The 24,633-nt window shown below is 40.8% G+C and overlaps 2 protein-coding genes across 2 annotated transcripts; both read right to left on the reverse strand.

The window, feature by feature from the left end:
- Positions 1-2,815: 2,815 nt before the first annotated feature.
- Positions 2,816-7,119, reverse strand: LOC117706512 (sperm mitochondrial-associated cysteine-rich protein-like). The gene is made up of 2 exons (XM_076932091.1): positions 6,975-7,119; positions 2,816-3,459 (listed from the first exon to the last, which is right to left on the reverse strand). The coding sequence occupies exon 2, from the start codon at positions 3,437-3,439 to the stop codon at positions 3,041-3,043; it is 399 nt and encodes a 132-aa protein (XP_076788206.1). The 5' UTR covers positions 3,440-3,459; positions 6,975-7,119; the 3' UTR covers positions 2,816-3,040.
- A 12,343-nt stretch (positions 7,120-19,462) lies between these two features.
- Lce7a (late cornified envelope 7A) lies at positions 19,463-20,798 on the reverse strand. Its single transcript, XM_076932092.1, has 2 exons — positions 20,716-20,798; positions 19,463-20,012 (listed from the first exon to the last, which is right to left on the reverse strand). The coding sequence occupies exon 2, from the start codon at positions 19,989-19,991 to the stop codon at positions 19,704-19,706; it is 288 nt and encodes a 95-aa protein (XP_076788207.1). The 5' UTR covers positions 19,992-20,012; positions 20,716-20,798; the 3' UTR covers positions 19,463-19,703.
- Positions 20,799-24,633: the final 3,835 nt, after the last annotated feature.

Consider the following 24,633-nt stretch of genomic DNA (forward strand, 5'->3'; position numbering starts at 1 on the left):
ACATGTGAAGGAAGTCAGTGAAACTGGGAGAAACTAAAATAGCAGGCCAGGCCATGAGTTAGGAAACACTGCAGGTAGATGGATGGAGTGTCCTGCAACTCAAACCATTGTTTGAAGCGGCAAGGGGAGGCAGATGGTGAAAAGAATGTTGTAAATATAAGTAGAGCCTAAGAAAGTTAAATCTTCACTCAATAGGAGAAACAAGAAGTTGATCAACTAGCATAAAATTCCAGTTATGAGTAAGTGCTGAATATTTCAGGCACAGGAAGGGTGGTGATTGGAGGTGTTAATTTGAACTTGGCAATCATTTCACAATGTTCATGAAATATAAGATGATCACATTGTGTACCATTGAATATACATACTATTAAATATTTTAAAAGATAAGACTGAATGTCTTTTGTGTTAGGGAACATGCAACTTGATCTTAATAGAGGCAATCCATGATGATTAATCTTGATTGTGAACTCAAAAGAAACAAATGACCTAGGAAAAAGCTTCTGCATGTGTCTAGATTGAGTTAATTGAAGGGATAGACTTACCTTAAATGTTTGTTGGTGGTACCTTTCCACAGGCCGAATGCAAAGAAGAAAATGAGCTGAGTCCTAGCTTTCATGTCTCACTCTTCTTCCTGTCTCCAGAGATAGTATAACAAGATGTTGCATGGTCCTGCATCTGTGACTTCTCCACCAAAATGGACTGTAACCTATAACTGTAAGCAGAAATAAATATTTCCTTAAGTTTTTCAGGCTCCATTACAAAAATACCTGTGCCCAGATTCATAAGAGTTTTGCAACAGCCAAACATTGGAAAGGAGCCAAACATCCATCAACCAGAAAATATATATGCTTTGATGGATTTTCTTATCAGGAATAAAAAGGACATGAACAATCTGATATGTGCTTGAATATTGGAATACTTGAGGGAAATGACCCAAATTGAGCACGTAGAATGCACATTGATTTGGCTTGGAGGAGAGACTGCTGTGTTGAGTGTGAACTAGACAAGGAGGGCTATTCTATGTGTCAGGGAGAGTGGCATTTGAAATCTGGAGTGAGGAATGGAGCCTTCCTAGCTGTGGCCAAACCCCAGTAGGGAACAGGTAGTTTAAGGCTTTCCTCTGTTGTTCCTTCTTAGTACCAGATCCTGTGGTAAGTTCTGCCACTCTTCTCACTCTTATCATCTTGGGCATAGTGGCAAGCCCTGGAACCCATGATCTCCTTCCCTGCAAGAGGCCATCTTGCATACTGAACTATAAGGAAGGCAACACTCACACCAGTATGGTAAATGACTAGGCTGCTAAGTGGACATGTAGATTTTTGACTTTCTTAAACCCTGCAATGGGGGAAACTTGGAGGACTGAAAATAATTTTTAGTATATGATTTAATAATCTTTACAGATTTGTAGCATTTTGTTCATATTCACCCTACCACTGTTGCTCGCCTTGCCTCCCCTTCTACTATCTATTCCTTTAATTCAAATAGTCACCTACAGCTTTCATGCTCTGTGCATTTAAGACCCTGTAATGTTCATCTGACTTTGGCATATTCCACATAGCATGATAATTTCCATCTATCCATTTCCATTTGTCTGTCAGTCCTTTGCTCTTCACAACATGGAGAAGCATGGTTGTGCATATTTACATTTTATTTTTTCTGTCCTTAAAATTTCACCCACTCAGCCTATATTCTCAGAACAACCTGACCCAAACATTGTCAGCCACTTGAGAAATTACTGAAATATCTGGTCCCTTTTTTTTTTTTTTTTTTTTTTTTTGTTGTTGTTGTTGGCTCACACAGTTTAAACAAACTAAATGGGAAGCATTTTGTCCCTCGTGGGTAGTGGGTACATTACCACCAATAAATGCACTTAATTTCCATAAGACCAAGGAACCTAACTTGTGTACATTGTAGATATGTACATATTTTGGTTCAGGCTTCTTCACATGTTATGCTCAGGGGCATTGAGGAGACATGGTTTGAAAAATAACTTGCTAGGCAAGGAGAAGCACAAAGGAGCAAGTGCAAAGTGAAGGCGTTAGGAGAGGTGTAAGTATGCCCTGCCCCCGCTCACAAATCAGCAAAGATGGACATTTATGAGTATATTCATGACCTTCTATCCTACCTGCTCACCTAGATGAATGGAAACGTGTCTGTGAGCAGATTGCTTTAACACAGTGGTCATTTAGAGTGAAGCAGGAGTCTGGCATCAGGAAGTGGGAGAAGAGTTGGGCCTGTCGGACCCTCTGTTTCATATTTAAATGAATCATCCCTTTTATGCTATTAACTCTTTTGAAGTGTGGAGCAGATCCAGGAGACATACAGCAGCTTGTTCTGCCCCAGAGCCATCATGACACCAGAGGCCTCACCTGGCGCTGCCAAAATTAATTTTGTTGAGTCTTCTACCTCTGATGCTGCCAAAGCATGATAGGGCCCTGCGGTCATCTCAGGGACATCATGGAGGTTTGTTTCATAGAGAATCAAAGGTTCTCCAGAGAACTGAGATTCCATCCCTTTACCTAGGACTGAAGGGGTCCCTGTGATACAAGACTTTCACTTTAAAGGCAAGACAGGAGCTGGGAATATAGCTGTGGTAGAATTTTAACTTGAATAAGGCCCTGGGTTCAAATTGAGCAGAACACAGCAAAAAATTAACCAAAATTCAGGAAAAGGTTGCCTTACTCTTTTCAGAAAAGGCCTGTGCCTTGGACAAAAAGTTTTCTGTCTCTACAGCTCTTAGAATGTACTCAGCTTACTCCATTAAGCTAAACCGGTGAGATAGTTTCACATGTAAATGAAAAAGAGGGAGACAATGTTCTTTTTATTTGCTCTTTTATTTCTTTGCTATCTAAATGTCAGGATCACTAGACAAGATGTTTCTATCCTTTTCTACCTTCCATTTCCAGTTGCAATAGTAACCTATGGTTAGGTTGAAATGGTAGCTTATGGTTGAGTGGACTTGCTGGTTATTGTGGGAACAGCATCTTTACAACATAGTCTTAGCCTGACCCTTTGAGGAAGGGCACGGTGTCAGGGACAGTTACTTGTTTGACTTCTTCTGGATAGGGGACTGGGTTTGAGCGCCCTTATCCTGAATTTGGCCAGATGTATCAGAATCTGATTCAGTCTTGTTCTCCGAAGAGCAGCAGGTGGGTTGAGTGCAGCACGGAGGCGGTGGGCAGCAGGTGCACTTTTTGGGGCAGCATGAACACTTCTGAGGGCAGCATGGTGGTTTCAGCGGGCAAGGACAGGTGGCCGGACAGGGACAGGGGGCCGGACAGGGACAGGGCTTTGGCGGACAACATGGGGATTTGGGTGGGCAGCATGGGGACTTGGGGCAGCAAGGAGGTTTCTGCGGACAGCATGGTTTGGGTGGGCAACATGGTTTTGGTGGGCAGCATGGAGAGGAGCACTGGTTGGTTTTGGATGGTTCGCTCATCTTCTTTAGAGTTGGAGTTTCTAGGAAAAAAAAGAATATTCGTATGACTGGAAGTCTGCTTTCATCAGCACCTTCTTTGTTCTTTAAATGTATCTAAATCTCAGGGGTGAGAACTGAGACCTTGGTTAAGTAGGGCTGGCCCTCTCAGAGACTACAGCTAGTGCCTATCCATGCCATCACAGTTATTTGTCTGCTCCTTACTAGTCATTTTTCAGATAAAGAATATAAAGTGATGAATATGTGATAAATTTGCTTAAAGATTCTTATTCAAGAGTAAAGAGACCTTTAGGCTGATTTTGAGTCACGTCATAAGCTTCATCTCATCTAATAATAATTACCCCAATGTGAAAAGTGAGCATTTTATTCATTACTTTAAATATGAAGGTGACTGAAATTCAGACATCTACTTCAGTGGTTTGGAAATGGATTCAAAACAGGTTCCAGCTTACCCCAGATCATGTGTATATTCAGGTCTAAATATGGTTTCCTAGGTACAATATGATTATCAGAGCCACCAACTCTCACTCCCTTTCTGAATGTACCAGATCATTCCATGAGCCTTGAAACATAGGCCATTAACTGCCTCTGGCTAGTGTCAGCAAGAAGACACTGATAAGTCAGTGCCCCAAGCATTGCAAGAGCTAATAGGCAGTGCATAGTCTTGGTCTATAAGCCGAAGCAGCTCCATTCACATCTCCTAGCTATTGTCTCTTCTCTAAGGAAGCAGCATCAAGGGAACTTGACTTTGAAGAGACCTCAAACAAAACCATTCAAAACTTTTACAATGATTTTATTCTTTGGTAAATAGTGAAATCTCAAAAAACTTTGTTTCAGTTTATATCAAAAAGAGACTAAGAATTCAAAGGCAAAGAGACAGGGTTGTTATGTAACTGGAAAGGAGATATCTAAGGAATCAGGATGTTTTTGTGCACCCTTAATATATGCTCAGTTCAGACAACCACAAATACATGTTGGGTAGGTACCAGGCCTGTCAGAGCCCTGTCACCCTGTCAGGTAGAAGATGATGATGTTGGGGCAGTGACTGCCTAAGTGGACATTCAGCTACCCTCCCAAGCTGTGACACTCACAGGGATTTTTCTTAAAAACACCCTCTAGCACAAATTTTTTAAGTGCATCCAAATCTTGATGTGTTTGTATACATGCATATTCATGTGTGTGCATGAATGTGTGTGTATGTGTGTGTGTGTGTGTGTGTGTATGTGTGTGTGTGTGTGTGTGTGTGTGTGTGTGTGTTCATGTTCGCATCATTATACAAGAAGTCAATTAGCTTGAGGTTTGTGACAGTGCCTGTGAGCTGGATCAAGTGAGATTAATCACACTTTCTCATTAGGGTCTTCAGTTGCGACCTGGGTGAAGAACGACTCTAATGGTGCCTGCTCTGCTAAGGTTTCGATCTCCTGGAGTGGACCCTTCCACCTGTATCCCATCCTTTTCTTTCCCTAACACTTAGGCAGTTCTGTTGTCCAGAAGACTCAGAAACTCATAGGGACAGAAACTACAAATTGTTTTTACCAGACAGTACCTGTTACCCTAGGAAGAAAGCCCTGGAAGTGTGCAGAGTTCTTGAATTTGATGGTTACTAAAGATACCTGTAAGATGACCTATATTACCACAAAAATCACTCTTTATGACATCATAGCAGATACTAGGCCTTGGCTGTCTTGGAGGATAGGTGTCAGGTTCTTAGACTCATTCCTTTCCCATCTGGGAGTTTGATCTAAATCCAGTTTACACTTGACAAACTGGGTCCCAATGAGCCTAGGTGTGGCTGATACCTCCACCCTGTGGAGACAGTGACTTTCTGACTGACAAGCTAATTGCCCAGTCCCACCTGTTCTCTCTCTACTCAACTTTGTGATCCTTAGTCTGAGCTTCCATGTAGGAAGAAGGCCCCTGACATCCAAGGAGAATCTTCTGTATTCCTGGATGTAGACAGTGAGGACTTTCATAGGTCCAAGGATTCTCTAAATCCCCTGGACCATAGTAGCAGCAGGGACAGAAATGTGGAAGGGAGAAAACCTACTAGATATTAGCCCTTCACACTGAGTTTCTCCCTCAGTGATGAAGCTGAACTGTCAGGACTGTTTTCATTTGGAAAGGGTGTGACTTTGGGGGACAGAGTTTTAATTCTCTTGTAACTAAGCCTATAAGTTATAAAGGTTTTTTTTTTCCTTTGTTAAGAAACTTCTACTTCTGTATCAAGATGATCCCGAAGCAGCATTACTAAGGGGTAAGGGTGGGATAAGTTATCCAATCCCTCCCTGGACAAGAGATGTCACAAAGGGGCTGAGCTGGCAGATCTGCCTAGCACTGCCCAGACTTGCCTGGGATTGAGGTCAGCACTGAGGAGACAAACAGAAAATGACAGACACATTAGCATAGCAGTAGAGTGAGGAGCATATGGGCCTCTACCATCTTGACTTAAGGATATTTCAGAAAGAGAGAGAGAGAGAGAGAGAGAGAGAGAGAGAAAGAGTTTGTGTGAGTGTCTGTGTGTGTGTATGTGTGTGTCTGCGTGTGTGTGGGAGTAATCCTGTACAAAGTACATTTTTTTTTCTGGAGCTCATTAAGCCTTAGGCAGTGAGTATAGAGGAATAAATCTCTAGTAGAAGAGGTGGCAAACAGGCTAGGAGCCAATCGAGACCACGATAACATAGGAAAGACAATGACAAGTCTCTGAGCAGTCTTACCGAACTGGATACAAGTCCATCCCAAACCAGCTGTGCTGCCATCATTTTGTTGATTGTTATACCGTAGTTGGATTCTGATTACTCTCTTCCCCTCCAGAGGGGTACACTTCTCCTTTAATGTAGGTATAGTTAACCCTCTTGAAGCCTCCTACATGTAAAGCCTTACTACTACCTGCTGCTTCCTTTCAGGACAAGCTTCTTCCTAACTCCACCTCTCCCCTTCTTAAGGCAGCTGCTCACAAGCTGCCACAGAAGTCTGCCCACTGTCTTAACTCCAAGGTGTAGGTCCAGATCTATTTTCTCAAGTCTTTCTGCTGTTCTACTTCAGTGAAGATTGACCTAAATCCAAGTTCATTAAGGCCCTGGTAGGCCTGACCCCTCTGGGCATTCTCTCTCACTATGGCTACTGTTCTCTCATGCTTCATAGGCTAGCTCAGAAGAAATGGCTACTGGATTCTGCCTGCATCCTTTTAGGATCATTGTATGGCTTTCCATTCTTAAGAATCTCCAGTCTCAACTCTAACCTCTCACTAAATACTATTCAAACCTGAGGCTCTATAACTCAAACTTCCTTGGCCCATCAGCTAAGTTCACATGTTTTCTTAAAGTTCCTTTCACCAAATGTCAACCTGTTAGCATTTTATAACAGTACTCCCACAGCTGAGTTTCTGCTTCTCTCTTTAATCAGCACAGATATTCTCACCTTGCTACTGTTCTAATATCTGACATACTGTATAGCATTATGTGGGCCTCATTTAAATGATGAGTAAAGGAACAAGCCAGAGAGAGAAGACTGAAAAAGAGAAGGCTTATGTGTAAGTTACCTGATCGATCTGGCAATACAATTCTTCCTCAGGCTCTTCTTAGTTCACCACTTCCATACTTGTTTCCCGGTGTAAATGTAGTTTCCTGGATGTTTTCAGCAGATAGATAGGTGCTGGATCTTCCTCAGCAGTCTAGTGAGTCCATGACTATCAGAAGCCAAAGTCTTCTGACCCAAGAGCTCTGCTTTCCTCCCCTCTAAACTCTCAGCTCCTCTATGACATCATAATACTCTCCCCAAGATTCTGTGACTAGCCAGCTGGCTCACCTTTGCCCACTGCTGGTTAACGTTAAACTGCCTGCCTGTCCTTGGCTGTTCTTGCCAAAGTTCAAAGGCTCTTTAGCTAATTCACAGCATCCCATAACCTCCCTCCCTTCCAAAAAAAGGTTTAAAGCACAAACTATATTGTCTAGACTGATACAGTGTACCCTAAAAAGCAAGATAAGACAGCCATTCTTCTTGGAAAAAGCAGTGTTTTCTAAGACTTGGTAAATAGCCATATAAAAGGGGAGCAGGTAAAAAAAAAAAAAGACATTCCCATTTCATGGGAGCTGGTAAAAAAAGACATTTTCATTTCAGGTCTGAAAAATGTAAAAATATTTGGTATAGAGAATGGAAGAGGACTATTTGAAGCTCACTGGCAGGGTCAGAGTGAAGAGTATTAGAGGAGAGGTGAACTGAAATATAAAAGAAGGTAGAAGCGCTGTTAAGGATTTGAGTGTGTAAGAAAGAGCTCAGACTATATCCTGAGGACAACTGCAACCACTGGAAGAATTTACACAGGGGATATGGGCCTCTCCTCACTCACCGTGATGCTCCCAGAGTTCAGATCAGTCCATCCAGCTGCAGATTTTGAAGTTAAGTTCAATTTCATTAGCTAATGTAGCACTAGACAATTGTGTTATATTTGCTCTGTCCCTTCCTTTCCTCTACTTCAGTCTCTTTAAAATTAGTGGCAGGAGCTTCTACAAGTAAGTCTTGTCCTTCACATAAGCAAGGCACCAAGCCACAGAACTGACAGAAAGCTCCAGAGGCCCTGGTCAGGTCCTCATGATCTTCCAACCTGCATCATATCCTAAATCATGGTTGATGGTTCTCACTGTCTGTATCATTCCTCAAGTGGCAGTGTATCCAGTCCAAAGACTGTAGAGGCCTCTGTAAGTTGAAATTTTAGAGAATCTTCCTTATTCGTGGCTCATATATCTCTCTTTTATATCAAACCAAACTTTTATATCTGGTTGTTTCCCTGTTATTTTTACATAGATATTTAGTACCATACCGTTTATATAATTTGCACAAATTTAAATAGCCATGTTTTCTCAAAGCAACTTCACAGATCAATGAATATTACTAAGTTCATTGTTCTCTACCAATTTGATATGTTAAAATTGTCTTTAGTAGTTTAAGTTTCCAGGAGTTAAAGTTCTGTTTTGTTCTTTTTATTTATTTTTTTTATGTATTTTTTTTTTTTCGAGACAGGGTTTCTCTGTGTAGTCCTGGCTGTCCTGGAACTCACTCTGTAGACCAGGCTGGCCTCGAACTCAGAAATCCACCTGCCTCTGCCTCCCAAGTGCTGGGATTAAAGGCGTGCGCCACCACCACCCAGCTGATTTTAAAGATTTATGAAACCTGGAGTCATGCCACCACCACACCACATATGATAAGCAAGTATGTGGTCAAAAGATGGGGGAGAATGAGACAGGAAAGGTGTGTGCACTATGAAGAGAGACAGAACTAGAGAAGTGAAAGTTGGTGAGGATTAGCTTGATGTGAGTAGCCTGCCCTGCCACCTGAGGCCATGGTGCAGTCCAGGCCTGTGCTGTCACTGAGAGCCGCGTCTGAGTCTGCTGCTGGCTCTTCAGTAGCAGAGGTCTGTGTTGATGTCCCATGTCTGTGTCCCATGTGGGACGTGTCCATGTGTCCCAAAGGCCACGTGGACATCCTGATCTGGGCTGCCTCCTGGAAACATCTTGATGTCTGAGGGCTGCATAGAGTTGGCCCTGCCCCTTACCAGCTATAGCACTCGTGAGAGCAGGCCTTCATCTCACCTGAGCCGTACAGTAGAGTTGGCCATGGTAGTATGGGCATGGTTGAACCACACAGAGGGAATGAGTTCAGGATAGCTCATTCTGCTTCCTGCAGGCCTCCACAAGTAGGAGAGCTGGTTCTGCCCCTCTCTTGGGCCAAGTGGGAGAGCTGACCCTGAAGGCACTGGTACAGAAAGCTGGTGGGCTAAACGACACAGCCAGCCACCACCCAGGCTCAGATCCAGGCCTTTGAGTTGGCTCACCCCAACTTATACCCCAGTTATGAACTGCTGGAATGCATGAAGAAGCTGCTCCTGTAGAACCAAAGCAGCAGAATCTCCATGACACAGGACAACAACAAGATATCTGAGAAGAACCCCAGTGAAGGTTGATAGTGTAGCAGAAGCCAGAGGCCCTGAACCACACCAATGACTCGTTGCACTGAACATTGGCAAGCAAAACTGTTTGGTCAAAAAGGTATACTGTGTGATACCCCGTGATACACCATAGCTTCCACAGCGAGAGCTGTTTTATTTTATTTTCCATTTCTTATTTTTTCTCTTTTTCATTGTTTTTATTTTTTGTTTTCTTTTGGGAAGAAGATTGCAAAGGCAGAGGATAGATATGGAGGAATGGGGAGATGAGCAGGGTTTGGGTACATGAGTGAAATTAACAAGAAAGTAAAAAATTTTAAGATGTTTATTTTTTTCATTGAAAATATATTTTATACACTATTTTCTGATCATAGTTCCCCTCTTCTAACTTTTCCCACCTCTTTTCCACATCCCCATCTATGCAAATTCACACCCTTCCTTTATTTCTCTCATTAGAAAATAACAGACATTAAAAATAAAATAAAAAACAGGCAAAAAAGAGGACAAAACAAAAAATTGAATAAACAAAGAGAAGAAAAGGAGCCAAAGAAAAGGCATAAGAAATACAGATTGAGAGAGACACACATTTGCACACACATAAGCCTTTCTGGCTTAGACCTGTGCATGCTGCCCTACTCTGAACGTTCATATGTGCTTCAGTACTGTTGGATTTAAAAGGCCTTGTTTTGTTGCTGTTTTTTACTGGCTCTTAAAAAATCTTTCCCCTTCTCTTCCACACAGTTCCCTGAGCCCAGCAGGGAGGAATTTGATAGAGACATCCCATTTAGGACTTAGTATCCTGAAATCTCTCAAAACTGTACGTTATCACATTATCTAGTCATAGGTCTCTATATTTGTTTCCATATAGTGCAGGAGGAAGCTTCCATAATGATGGCTGAGCAAATCTGATGACACTGATCATTGAGTTTAGCAGAATGATGTTAGTAGTCATTTTATTTCTACACTCCTTTAGCAGAAAAATAATACTTGGTTTTCCCCTACACCTATCAAGTCCTGGTTTCTTGGCCACCAAAGCATTGTCAACCATGGGTTCCATCTCATAGAGTGGGCCTTAAATCCAATTAGACATTGGTGGTTACCTCCACAATTTTTGTGCCACTCTTGTCCCAGCATATCATGGAGGCAAATCATCATTGTAGATTAAAGGATTTGTAGTTGAGTTGTTGCTTTTCTTCTCTGGCGGGTTGTAGGGACCAGTACAATAAACTCTAGTCAGTAGGGGTTAAAGCTCTGAGTGGCCACCAACCTAACTTCTTTCTGTTCGGTGAGTTATGTGGTTGTTGTCATCAGCAATAGGTCCTTACCATCAGTTTGTGGAGAGCAACAAAAGTCTCTGTATTAGCTTGGGGTATTTTGGGGATTCTATGAAGCCCCTTTGGGCAATAGTTCAATCAGACGTAACCCATTTCTGGCACTGAAATGGGTTTTATTTTGTGGTGAGGGTTATCTAGTTGGGGTTTTGTCACCTTGCATTATTTGATGGACTCCATTTAGATTCTCTCTCTCTCTCTCTCTCTCTCTCTCTCTCTCTCTCTCTCTCTCTCTCTCTCTGTCTCTCTCTAACTCTCTCTCTCTCTCCTGAAATAGGTTTGCATAAAACTCTTCAAATGACCCTTAGCTGTCCTTCCCCACATTCCATCTCTTACTCACACTTTCCTCTCTCTCTCTGTTTAATTTTCCTGTTCCAGTCTCTTTCACCCTCATTTATCCATAACTATATACTTTATTTCCCATTCTTCGTGAAATTCATCCCTTCCCTGTGCCCTTATCTCTTACTTTATACCTAGGTGAATACACACACACACACACACACACACACACACACACACACACACACATATATATATATATAATTATAATTTGTCTTTTGGAGTTAAGTTACCTCACTAGAGATAATTATTTTTCTAGCTCCATCCATTTTCCTGTGCATTTCATGATTTTACTTTTAAATAGTGGAGTAAGATTCTATTGTGTAAATGTAACACATTTTCTTTATACAGTGATCTATTGACAGATGTCTGGACTGTTTCTCATTTCTGGTTATTGTCAATTAAGCATCAGAGGACATGGTTGAGCAAGTGCCTTTGTGGTAAGATGTAGGATCCTTTGGGTATATGCCCCAAAGAGGCACAGCTGGACCTTGAGGTAGATCTGTTCCCAGCCTCCTGAAGAACCAACCCACTCATTTCCATAGTAGTTCTACGTGTCTTCATTCCCATCAACAATGGATGAGTGTTCCCCCTTACCTCATATACTCATTAGCATGATCTGCCATTTGTTTTACTAATCATGGCCATTCTTATTGGTGTAAGATGAAATCTCAGTAATTTTGATTTGCATTTCCCTAATAACTAATGTATTGAACAATTCTTTGTTTCTCAACCATTTATGTTTCATCTTTTCACAATACTTTTTCTTTTAAATCTGTATCCCAGTTATGATTAATTTTTTATTATAAATCTTTAATCTTTTTTTTTATAGTACAGTTGTTATCCCCCTTCAGGTCAGCCCTCCAACTGTTCCACATTCCATTCCTCCTCTCCCACCCCGAAACTCCACTTCACCAGAACTCCCCACTCCCTGGGGCCTCAAGTCTATCGAAGGTTAGGTGGATCTCCTCTCACTGAGGTCAGACCAGGCAGTCCTCTGCTGTATAAGTGTAAGGGCCTCATATCAGCTTGTGTATGATGACTGGTTGGTAGCTCAGTGCTTAAGAGATTTCAGGGATCCAGTTTACTTGAGACTGCTGGTCTTCCTATGGGGTCACCCTCCTCCTTAGCTTCTTCTAGCTTTTCCCTATTTCAACCACAGGTGTCCCTGCCTTCTATCCTTTGATTGGGTGTAAGTATCTACATCTGACTCTTTCAGCTGCTTGTTGGGCCTCTTGGGGGGCAACCATGCTAGGCTCCTGTCTGTAAGCACACTATACCATCAGTAAAAGTGTTAGGCCGTGGAACCTTCCCTTGAGTTGAATACCAATTTGAGCCAGTCACTGAACCTCCTTTCCTTCAATCTTTTCTCCATTTTTGCTCCTGCAGTTCTTTTAGACAGGAACAATTCTGGGTCAGAATTTGTGAATGTGGGATGGCAACCCCATCTCTCCTTGATACCCTGTCTTTATAATGGAAATGAACTCTACAAGTTCCCTCTCCCCACTGTTGGTCATTTCATCTAACATCCCTCCCTTTGAGTCCTGAGGGACTCTCACCTCACAGTTCTCTGGAACATTCTAGAGGGTCCCCCACCTCCTATCTCCCAAGGTTGCCTGTTTCTGTTTTTTCTGCTGGCCCTCAGAGCATCACTCTATTCCCCAATACATAATCATGTTCTTTTTCCCCCTCTCTGTCTCCTCTCCCACCTAGATCTCTCCTTCCCTCTGCATCCCCCATGATTGATCTCTTCTCCCTCCCAAGTGGGATTGAGGCATCCTCATTTGAGCCTTCGGCTTGTTAACCTTCTTGGGTTCTATGGATTGTATCCTGGATATTCTGTACTTTAGGGCTAATTTCTGTTTATTAGTAAGTATATACCATGCATGTCAGATCTGTTGGATCTGAGTTACCTCATTCAGGATGAGTTTCTAATTCCATCCATTTGACTGCAAAACTCACTACAGATTGGGAAAAACTATTCACTAACCCCACATCCAATAGAGGGTTAATATTCAAAACATATAAAGAACTCAAAAGCTAACCTCCAAAAAACCAAAAAAACCCCAATATTTGGATATGTGATGGCTGTGGGTTGCCCATTAGAGAATGCTTCTGATCCTCTGCCAGGTGTTGCCACAGGGTGTGTCATGTAGAATGTCTTTCTTAGGTTATTGGCAGCCTACATGAAGAAACAGTGAATGACTACAAAGGGGCAGGGATCTGAAAGTATCTACAAGGTTGAGGAAAGTTGTGTCTGCCATGAAATAAAATAGAGTCCTCAAAGAGTGGAAGCAGAGAGGAAGGACAGGGCCCTGCAAATGGTATGCTACATATCTTGGGATGAGACTAGGTGATTTGCAATAAAGAACAGGAAAGGGTGGGAAGATCTCCTGCCTGCCTGATTCCCAGGCCAGAGTGGCCAGTGTGTTCCCAGGTAGAGAGTGCTTGTGGGTATTGGCATTTGACACAAAGAGCTGGAGTGTGAGGGGAAGGTTGGATTCACTACGAGGTTCTCTCTGCTGTGCATTTTATCTATAGGGAAACTAAAATATTTCCTTGGGGCAAATATTTAGTTATACCTTTTATGTAACTTTAAATTTTACTATGGCATATGCTATTCATATTATATTCATATGTAAAATTTTTTTCAGTGTGTATTATATCTTTACTCTGCTAGTTTTCAGTAAGATAGAAATGTTCATATTTAAAGTATAGCTTTTATTTTTGTGTTATAATCAGAAAATGGATCCCTGTTTTAAAACTGAAGAAAATTATTCTAAGAATTTCTCAAGGAATAATATTTTTAATCTTTTAACTTTACAAAAACTCCCCTTATTTTAGGAGAATTATGGTCACCTATTGTGACAACATTACTTATGGAATAAACTAATTTTCTTCACAGATTTGAGGATGTGCTTAAGAGTTGCTTAGTGTGTGCTTAGTGTGCATGTGTGTGCTTAGTGTGTGTGTGTGTGTCTGTGTGTGTGTGTGTTATGTATAGAGCTGGGTTCAGCTCTTAACCTTCCTAATGTGTTATATTGATATGTCTCACGGTCCAAGATCCCATTGTTTAACTATAATAACTTTATACTCTATTGAAATATCCACTAAACATTTTATGGTTCCTACTCATAGTTCTTATATTAAGGAATCTTCCTCAACATATTAAAAGTTCAGTGATGTGTTTATTATAGCTTTATTGAGCTCTATTAAATGCACATTAAGAGTACAACTTGAGGAAATAAGCATATCTGCATGGCTGCCATCCAATCCAAGATAGCAAATTATTTCTAATGTCTTCTGAGAGCATCCATGGTCAATCAGCAAGTGGGAGTAAGGGGAACAGTTGTCTCAGGTAGCTGTAAGTACAAGGTTTTCCTAGAGAATCTCTCTGAAGATGAAATCTGACTGCTTATCAAATACAAAGGCTCTTTCCAATTGTTCAATCTATTTTTCATTGTCCACAGAGATGAATTATCCATTTTGGTAAGTCCAGATGCACTGTTGGCCTATGTCTGTCATGGACCTTTCCCACAAGCCTTTACTTTGGGAAATGTATGGTTTCCTGAGGAAGGCATTTCAGGTGAGGATTCAAACTCAGAAACTGAGTCTCTGCAAGGTACTTGCTTATTCTACATGATGCTGCATTATAAATATTGTAGAAATATTGATTTGAGTAGGCAACTACTCAAAGCTGCTTTTACACAGCTTTCATCTAACAGTAAAGGGAAAGACAAAAGTGCTAATTAAGCAGAGTGGCCTCCCAGCAAAGTGTTCTGGTTGCTCTTCCTTTCTCCCTGGGTGCTGATGTGAATTTATTCTCCATACTGTGTACTCTGTCTCAAAAGGCCTGAAATGGGGTGACAGATCTCCTGTGTCTCCCCAGGGGAACTAGAACCAAATCCAGAGCTTCAGACTTTGACTCAAATTCCCAACTGTCCTCTGTTAGCACTAGGATGTGTCTTCTTTATCATGATTTGATTCTAGAACTAGAGATTCATGCCTCATAGAGGTTTTCAACTCATCTCTAACCTCTACTCTAGAGGGTCTAAGCTATAAGAACCTTGATTCCTGAAGTTAGTCAGAGCTGCTCTATTTTCCCTTGGGTCCAGTGAGCCTCACCAATATGAGGAAGTTAGGAGCCCCTTCAGGATAATGATGCTGAGAAAGAATGTTCATGTGATTATTGATTGCTCACTGATGTTACAAAGTTTAAGGCTTAGCTGTGCTGCCTCCTGGTGGAAAAATGTAAACCTTGCAAGTCCTGAAGGGCAAACAATTGTCCTCCATTAATTGATGTATCTGACAAAAGAATTTCAAAAAGTCTCTGAGGCTTTGTATACATGAATGTATATGATAGTGTGCTGTCAATTATATTACCTTATTGCCAAATTAATTTGTGCATATATACTTTATGGTAAATAACAGAATTCTGATAAACACTTGTTTTTTAAATACAGCTGATGTAACCATTTTGGATAGAGGGTAATATAACAACACTGTACAAAAAGAGATTGGAAGCAGACATCTAGAAGTGAGTGGCCATCTGACAGCCTATCTCCATGCCACAGAGTAAATATGACATTGGACTGATTCCTTTCATCCATCAAATGAGGGTGACTTTTTCATAGTTCTCTACCTGCACATGTCCTGAATGTATCCAGCAGGTCACTTATACAGAAAGAATGTCAATCTGAAGCTGTTGTACCCCTTCAAGCCTCCTTGCTCTGAAGGTTTTGTGTTTCCACTGTTATGTGGATCTATTCCCAGACATCAAAACTGTAATGTCTTCTTACTGCCCTGCTCTCATGAAGCTTACTTATTGTTTGCCTAAAACTCTAGACCTGCCTAGAATCTAGCTAAACCATAGAGTATCTTTGATTGGTGCTGGCTGAGCCATACCCCAATAGAGTATGAGCCCCCCCACATCTGTCTTTTAGTCTATTTTTCTCTCAGCCATTTTCTCATATCTTCCAATTGTTCTTGTTTTTCCTACTGTTAGTAATTCATACATTAAAATTCCTTGGTTTAACTGCATTTATGGTTTCTATATCCCAATTGAACCTACTCCAGAGATAGACACATAGCTATGAAAAGTCTACCACAAAAGTTCAGTTGGTCCATATTTAAATTATCTCATTAGCTTACTAATCTTAATAAAATTTAAATTTATTGAAAATATTTTATATCATGCAACATTTTGCAAATTATAAGAATTTTCAAATGCATTTCTCAGAAAGCCCCACCCAAATATTAGGGGAACTCAAAGAAACCTGTAGAAGTGGAGGAGGAGGAAGTATTAGGAGTTAGAGGGATCAAGGATTCCAGAACACAACCCAAAGAATCAACTAAGCATGGTGCATAAGGGTTCACAGAGACTGAGATGACAATCGTGGAGCCTGCATGGGTCTGTACTAGATTCTCTGCACACATGATGTGACTGTTTAGCATGGATTCTTTGTGGAACTCCTAAGAGTGGGAAAGAATGTGTCTGACTCTTTTGTCTGCCCTTGGGAGCCTTACTCCTTCTGGGTTGCTTCATCCAGCTTTGTTATGAGTATCTGTTCCTATGCTTATTGCATCTTGCTATGCTGTGTCTAGTTGATATCACTGGGAAACCTGCTCTTTTCTGAAGGAAAATGGAGGAATAGAGGATCTAGGGAAGAGGAGATGTGGGGGAAGCAAATTTGTAGGAGTAGAGGTAGGGGAAACTGAGGTTGTGATTATTGTTTGAGAGAAGAATAAATAAGAGAAGAAAGAAAAAACCTTTAAACTAAATCAATGTAGTATTCACTGTCATTGTGGATATTATTTCTTCTCTCAAAAGTCCAGATAAGGTGCTGGATGCCACCCTGCTTAGCTTGCAAGTGGGAGGGCTTCATCTTATTTTCTCAACTGTATATTATATGTTAATGAAAACATGGCACGCCGAATATGTAACTCGCTACTTCCCTCTTGTGGTCTGACCTATCAGAGCTATACTTTCTAAACAACATTGTTCCCAGGGCCTACTGAAAGTTTAGCTCATTACAGCAAATTTCACCCCAAAAGAAATTCGATATAACACTGACAGGTGACCAAAATGACCCAAGGGGAATATTTTTTTCTTGTCCCACCTTTCAATTTTTCTTGAATTCCAATATAATATGCTTAAAATTATTAGATTAAGACCTGTGTAGATTTATTGAAAACTAAAAGTACATGTCCTTTCTTGCTAAAAATTAGAATTTATTATTCTATTCTTCTGTAAAAATGATTTCTAAAATCATTTATACATGGCATACATGATATTTAAATTTTTAATACTTTTGGCTTTTAGAGAAATACAAACAACATACTTTGACTATAAGTTGATAAAGAGGGGTTTTCTTTGTAACACATCACAGATAGATAAACTTGTTTAGGAACAATAGACTATTTAAAAATATTGAACATATCTTAAATTTATGATATTGACAATAAAGAAATATTATTGCCTTTAATCCCAGCACTTGGGAGTCAGAGGCAGGTGGATTTCTGAGTTTGAGGCCAGCCTGGTCTACAGAGTGAGTTCCAGGACAGCCAGGGCTACACAGAGAAACCTTGTCTCAAAAAACCAAAAAGAAGGAAATAATGTTAATATAAAGTTTTCTTATCCATTAAACAATATGTATCAAGCTGATCATATCCAGAAATTCTGCCTCCAAATTAGTTCCCAGGTTAAAGGTCATGTTCTCTGGGCTCAAACAACCTGTGTCTTTCTAGTTTTGTGACATGAGATATCCTATTTTCCCAACTGTATATTATATGCTAATGAAAAATGACTTGTAATTTATTGGTCACAATGACATATTCTCTGCAACATCTGTGGTTAACATTATCACTTAATTTTATATAGATAATTGTTGACAGGCAGAGTCTTTCATATATATAGACTCTCTCTCCAACCTTATGGATACCGGCTTGTCTCAACACTGAGGCTAAGAAACACTCTCAGAGGATGGACTGGGCAAAGCACTGCTTTTGCCTGTGGACCACTGTTGGATTAGAAAGGACAGTGCTTTGAGAATATTTTCTTAATCCCATGACATCTGTTCCCTTGAATAAAATAGGAAAAGAGACTACCATGTGTTGGACTATAGTTTCTGCCTCGCTGCTTCAAGGGAGGCAAAACACAGGGATGACAGGCTACATGTCTGCCTTGCCACTGGGAACCAGAGTACTGCCCGAATGTCTCTCAGGGACAGCAGAATGCAGTCTAGGATAGGGGTTCCAGTTTGTGCTCTTCTGGGTGTGAAACAGCAAGATCTGGTACAGGTGCTGTGGTTCTCAAACTCCTCTGTGCCCAGACACTACTGAGTTTGAAGAGTTGGAGGTGGGGTTCACAACCTGCACTGAGCCCAGTACTAGGCAGAGTCTGGTTTAGCTCCTAGTGAGTGCCAAAGCATGGAGAGGCTGGTAGAGAGACCTTCTACAGGAGATCTAGGCCAGGCTCTCTACGACAAAGGCCTCCCCCAAACCCTGAGACTATCATTGATGGAAGGAGACAGTCCTTGTTTGTCCAAACTGTTTTATTAATGGCAGGTGAAAATGTATACGTCTCACTGAGGGTGAGCCGGGAGATTAAATATGTTTTGCAGGAAGGGATGCCCAGTAAGGGAAGTTCATAGGCTAAACATTCAGGGCCCATCTAGTTACCTCATTGGCATGGAGAACTCTAGGTTTTTATACAATGTGACCAGTTGTCATGGTCTTCTTAGTGAGGAGTTGTGGTCACATGTTCCAGAACAGGTAGCCTAGCTGGGAGCTAATTCTAATGCCTATCATTCTTAATTATGAGATTTACCAGGGTTTTTCCATCTACTTCGATCTTGCCAGTTCTGTCTAGTGGTATGGTTCCACTTTCCCCACAACCAAGTGTGGGCAACCACATCAAGTCTCACAGGTGTCTTTTTAACTGGACACTGTACAGATCCTCACTGACTCTGGTTCCTGTGTGGAGGTATTCAGTGGTCATTTAGTTGCATGGTTATGTTCAGGATATTTTTCATGAATTTTTAATTAAGGTCTAAGAACTATAGATGTCCCTGTTCCATCTCCTTCTTGGGCATCATACACTCTCACCCAGGTTCTGAGCATAAGAACGTCCACTGTGCAGGAGGACAGCTCAGTAGCACCACCAGCAGCAGCAGTGGCAGCAGCAGCAGCATAAACTTTAATAAGTAATATTGAGTCATTTGTGTTCTGGAAATATCCTCCCACATATTTCCTGAGGATGCTTCCTGCACACAGCCCTCCAAAAAGTTCAGACTCTGGGTCTATCTGGAAGAAAATTTCTGGCTTGGCTAGTTCATTGTGGAGTCTAGCTAAGGAATGCAGATCAATTCAGGATCCACTGGGAAAATCAACAAACACCAACAAGCTAATGGTACCATAAGAGAAAAGCTTTATTTCTGTTCTCTGTACTTATAAGGCTTGGGGACACAGTTGTCTTTCATCTCCAGTTCTTCTTTGCCTAGTACCAGATCCAATGCAAGGAGGCCTCAGGTTCTTAACAAATAAAGGATCCCATTATCCATGCTACTATTTCAGGAGAGGGAGGAAGGCTGAGTGAAGAAGAGCATCATTTCAAAGCTGGTCCTGGGCCATCGTTCTTTGTTTCCTCAAGGATTGCAGGTCAGCTACAGTTTTCAGAGCTGTGGCAACAGCTTGAATGTTCTGCAGACTCTTTCTCAGGACACTCAGAACACTGAGGCTGGCGGACGTAGAACCGAGGAAACCGGTGTGATATTAAAGAGCAGCTGCCTCCCAAGCCAGAAATATAGCAGGTGGAAACACAGCACGCAGGAGCTGGAGGGGCACTGAGAGGGGGACATGAAGCAGGAGCCTGGGGACCTTGTTGAGGGCACTTGGGTGGACAGTTAGCAGAGATTTTGCACTTCTGCTGGTGTTGTTGGGAGGACATCTTGGACAAACTTCAGTTATCCTGAATGAGAAAACATGCAAAGATTCTGATATCCTGGTGAATACAAATCCTTTTGCATTGATATTTTCTATGAAGTCTGAAATTCTGCAACAAAATCTGTGTATCTAGAAACTGTGTAATTATAACAGAGAAGCCCTGGTTTTTTTTTTTTTGTTTGTTTTGTTTTGTTTTTTTGGTTTTTTTTTTTTTGTTTGTTTTTTTTTTTTGAAATGGAAGAAGACTAGCAGTGGATAAGCCAGAATTAGGTAAGCCTTCTCCTCGCTGTTCTAAGACTCTTTCTTCAAATGATTGAAGTACTTGGTGGTTTTCCAAAATCTTAATTTAGCTTGTCTCCTATGCTCTACTTTGTGCATTTACCACGCTTTGAGCCCAAGTAGATCATTACACCACCTTCCTCCACAGTCTCCCTTTGCTTTGGTTTGCTGTGTTGTGGGTTTTGTCTAATTTCTATTCTTCAGTACAGTATGGCTGCTCTTGTCCTCCACTAGCTTTCTCTTCTTCATGCCTTCCCATCACCCCAATCTCTAAGTAACATTTGTCCTTTCTGGGATAGTAGTTTTGATTCATCTTTATAATTTTGTGTGTGTACAATTACCCATTGTCTGTTGCTCATTCTCCATCTGGACTGGCTTGTATCATTTAGCTTGGCCATAGCCAAGACATTTATCCCTCAAACAGCCATTAGATCAGTAAGAGGACTCACCTTATTCTCTCAATATCAGGCAGGCAAACGAACTGACAAGATCCTGTAAGTAGAAGTCTTTTATACATTTACTGCTCCAAACTCAGAATGAGCCATGCATGATGTGAAAGCTGATTGCTGATCAGGTGACTGTGATGACAACAACCCACATGCTAGTGGCTCTGTCATTTTGTCACTGTGTCACTCTGGGTCACTACCAGCTCCTTATGAGTGTCTTCTCAGGGCATCTCTCCTCTCCACAAGCCTTGTTAATATTTCCATAAAGGGAAGAAGATCATAGTTTACAAGGATCTTTATAAGAAAGAAGCTTGGGAACTAGACTGAAGTTATACCTTCTGGAAGAGCCCAAAGCAAATAGGGAAGCAAATCAAAATCCACAGATGCTAGGCCAGCTCAGGGTGCAGATAGGGAATTGAAGTTTTCACCAAGTTTGGAAACAATAACAAGAGCACTTATGACCACTAGTGGGGGCTCTGTAGATTTGATTCAGTTAACAAAAGCACCTAGAACATTGAGCAATAAAGTGACAGACCCTTCTGGAAAAGGTCATGGTTACTACTTCCACTGCACACAAACCAAGGTACTGAGAGACAGGAAGGAGAAGCTCAAAGTTTGTGCATCTCAAATCCTGACTACAGACCCAGGCATCTTCAGTGAATTCACCCTACTATGTTTAATCACTTTCAAAATAAAAACAATATTATAGAAGCAGTTTGGCAGGTGGACATTATCATAAAATTGGCATTCTCCTTCTCCCCTGAGATGGACAAAGCTGCCTCTTTTGTGGAGTGTTGCTATAAAATGTAAAGCGCATCAGCTTTCAACTCTGTCTCCAGGGTCACTTACACCTGTAACCCTCCTTGATGGCTTTCTGGGCCACACTAGAAAGGCATCCCATTGTCTCTTGTGATGCCTCTACCTAGTCTTTTCTATGTATCTTGAATTTGGATTGTCTTATTTTTCCTGTATAATACCCCTATAGCATACTCAGTGTTCCATATCCCCATGCTTATTTTTCAACATATGTCATTCTTCCTAGAATGAAATGTCAGTGGTGCTTCTTTATCCCCAGTACCTTTACAATAGCTGTCGTTCAGTGAACTGGTGAGAGTTTTGATGGGCTGAGGCCACGGTGTTCCTTTCTTTCAGTCTTTGAGAGAGAGAGAGAGAGAGAGAGAGAGAGAGAGAGAGAGAGAGAGAGAGAGAGAATGAATCTTGGAGGCCAGATTAGCAATGAGAAATTTGGGCCAGGTCTGAGAAGCTGCTGGCAGGTTGCAGTCATTGGTATTGGTCAGCAGCAGGAACCTTGAAAGAATTTGATTCCGGCTGTGTTGCTTTTCTTGAAATTCAGAGACAATCAGACCAGGTGAGCTCATGGATGTCTTCAAGTCTATTTTCATTTATTAGTATTAGAGTTCCAGAAAGCTAACACACAGGCTTCATATTATATTTTTTCTGACTTGGTTTTCTTTTTGAACATACAGCTGAAATGGGAATGGGTATATGCTTCTTGTTAGGGGAGAAACAATAGCTGGTAAGAACATATGGGTATAGAATATTTTAAGAGCAGTCACAATGTGCAGAAGGAACTTCATATTGATATTCTGTTCATCTCCTTTATTAGAGAAGATTACTATCAGCTTGCTTTGTTGTGTCAAACAGTTTTGTGTATCTACCTAATTCTTGCTGGATTGTGCCTGTCCTGGATAGGAGGATATCAAATATCAAATAACACAAGTATAATTTAAATTCTGGTGCGCTAATTCCAAGAGCTGTGTTCCTCTAGCTTCTGTAATATGTAAAGTTGTGATGCTGATTCAGCACAGACATACACAGATATGCATCACAGATATCAGCATAGGGGAGGGCCCGGTGTGCCCAAAGACAGAAACTCCTTCTGGTGATACTTCCACAAGAGATGATCTTAGGAAATGGCTTAGGGTTCATTGGGGGTGAGGGAGAAGCTGGTATTCTGGATTGAGATGAGAAGAACGCAGGCACAGCACAGAGATGGATATGAGCTTAGTCTGCCCAGGAAACAGTGATCGTAATAATATTGGGAGCAAAAGAAAACAGGAGACCATGGTTGTGCATCTAGGAGGAAGTGCTCTATGAGCTGTGTTGTGCAGTTTTACCCTGGATATTTCTGGCTTGTCCTGGGAACTCTGCTGTGAAGGTTGTTCAACTATCATCTCCTCTGACAGCCACTCTTCTCCTACCACACCTCTGCCATTGCCTGTTGCCTCAGCTTCATGGCTTTGTGTGGAAGAGAAGCTGGGAAATCATACATCATGGTATCAGAACATTGGTATTCAAACCCCTCATATGTCACTTAACATTTCTTGAGCATTAAAAGGGCCAGGGCTAGAGAGATGGCTCAATAGTTAAAAACACTGGCTACGGTGTTCAATTCCTAGCAACCACATGGTGGCTAATAACCATCTATAACAGGGTCTGGTGCCCTCTTCTGCCATGCAAGTATACATGCAGAGAGAGCACACACACATTAAAAAAAAAAAAGCCAGTCTGTAACATGAGGTTTAAAATAGGAAACTTAAAAGCTATTAGACTGTTATATATGAGTAAATTTGCTGAAGGAAAGTCTCAGAAGTATGAGTTCTATTCTAAAATTCCATAAATTCTTACTCTTTAATTATGTTGTCTGACAGGAAAGCCACAGGACACAATATAGGACTTGTACCCACCCTCTGCTTTATTCAGAGCAATTAATTCTACCTTTACCTGATTTACACCTTAGTTAATAGAATCATGATGCTTAAAAAGGATACTAGAGTCAACTGGCCATCTCTCACTATCCAAACAAGGTGGGGAAGACCATGACCAAATTTTCATTTTAGAATGATTACCAAGGCCTCCATTTGGCTGCTTAAAGCTGAGTGTGTGATAAACAGGCAGTCTTCAGGTTTAATGTAAACCAGAGCTAGGTTTGGAAAGAGCTCTTCACTAATGAGCTTGCATGGAAAGGGGTTAGTCGTAGAATGAAAGGAGAGTCTCTGCTTGGTCGACCTGTCTATGGCTAGTACATTCCCCAACTCCACTCTCATCTGCCTGTGCACTTCCTTACTACTTTGCCTACCTAAGGACTCAGGAATGTTATAGATTCTTATCTGACTTGGGTGTTTCCTTTAATAGAAGGGTGAGGTACAAGCCAGACTCGCATCTGCATGCATGAGATTCTTATCAAGCTAATCCCTAAGTGATGAAAGAGCAGAAGCAAAGATCATCCTTTATCCTGAATGGTGGGTCAGCCTTTAAATTTTCCAGCCTCCCAAAGACTAGAACAGGAAGCAGTTATGAAATTCAGTGTGTGTCCCTTTGGCACAAAATAGCCATAATATGTAATCAATGTCCAGGACCTATAGGTCTTACAAAGAGTAAAGGAAAAGACGAGATTTATTCAGCATAATAATTTCCCATCACTTTTATGAAATGAATTTAAAATCCAGTCACATTACTCTACCTATATAACATGGCTTAAAGATATGACAGACATGTTGTACAAACATCAGCATGATGATATATATGTGTGTGTGTGTGTATGGCATATGATATATATGTGTGTATGTAATATATACCATGTATATAATGGCAATTAAGTGTAGTCTATGTCTGTAAAACAACTAGTATATATATATATATATATATATATATATATATATATATACATATTTACATATATATGTATATATGTGTATGTGTATGTATGTATACATTTATATGTATAGTTATTTTAGAGATAGTGTGAGAAAATAAACATATAAAGTATATGTGGAGCTATAAATATATATAAATTTTATATATCTAATATGAAGTTAAAAGTCAAGTGAGAAAAACAAACATTTTATATATTATTATAATATATAGTAGTTAATAATAGTGTGAGTCAAATATGTTTAA

This window comes from Arvicanthis niloticus, chromosome 4 (assembly GCF_011762505.2).
Source record: "Arvicanthis niloticus isolate mArvNil1 chromosome 4, mArvNil1.pat.X, whole genome shotgun sequence".
NCBI lineage: Eukaryota > Metazoa > Chordata > Mammalia > Rodentia > Muridae > Arvicanthis > Arvicanthis niloticus.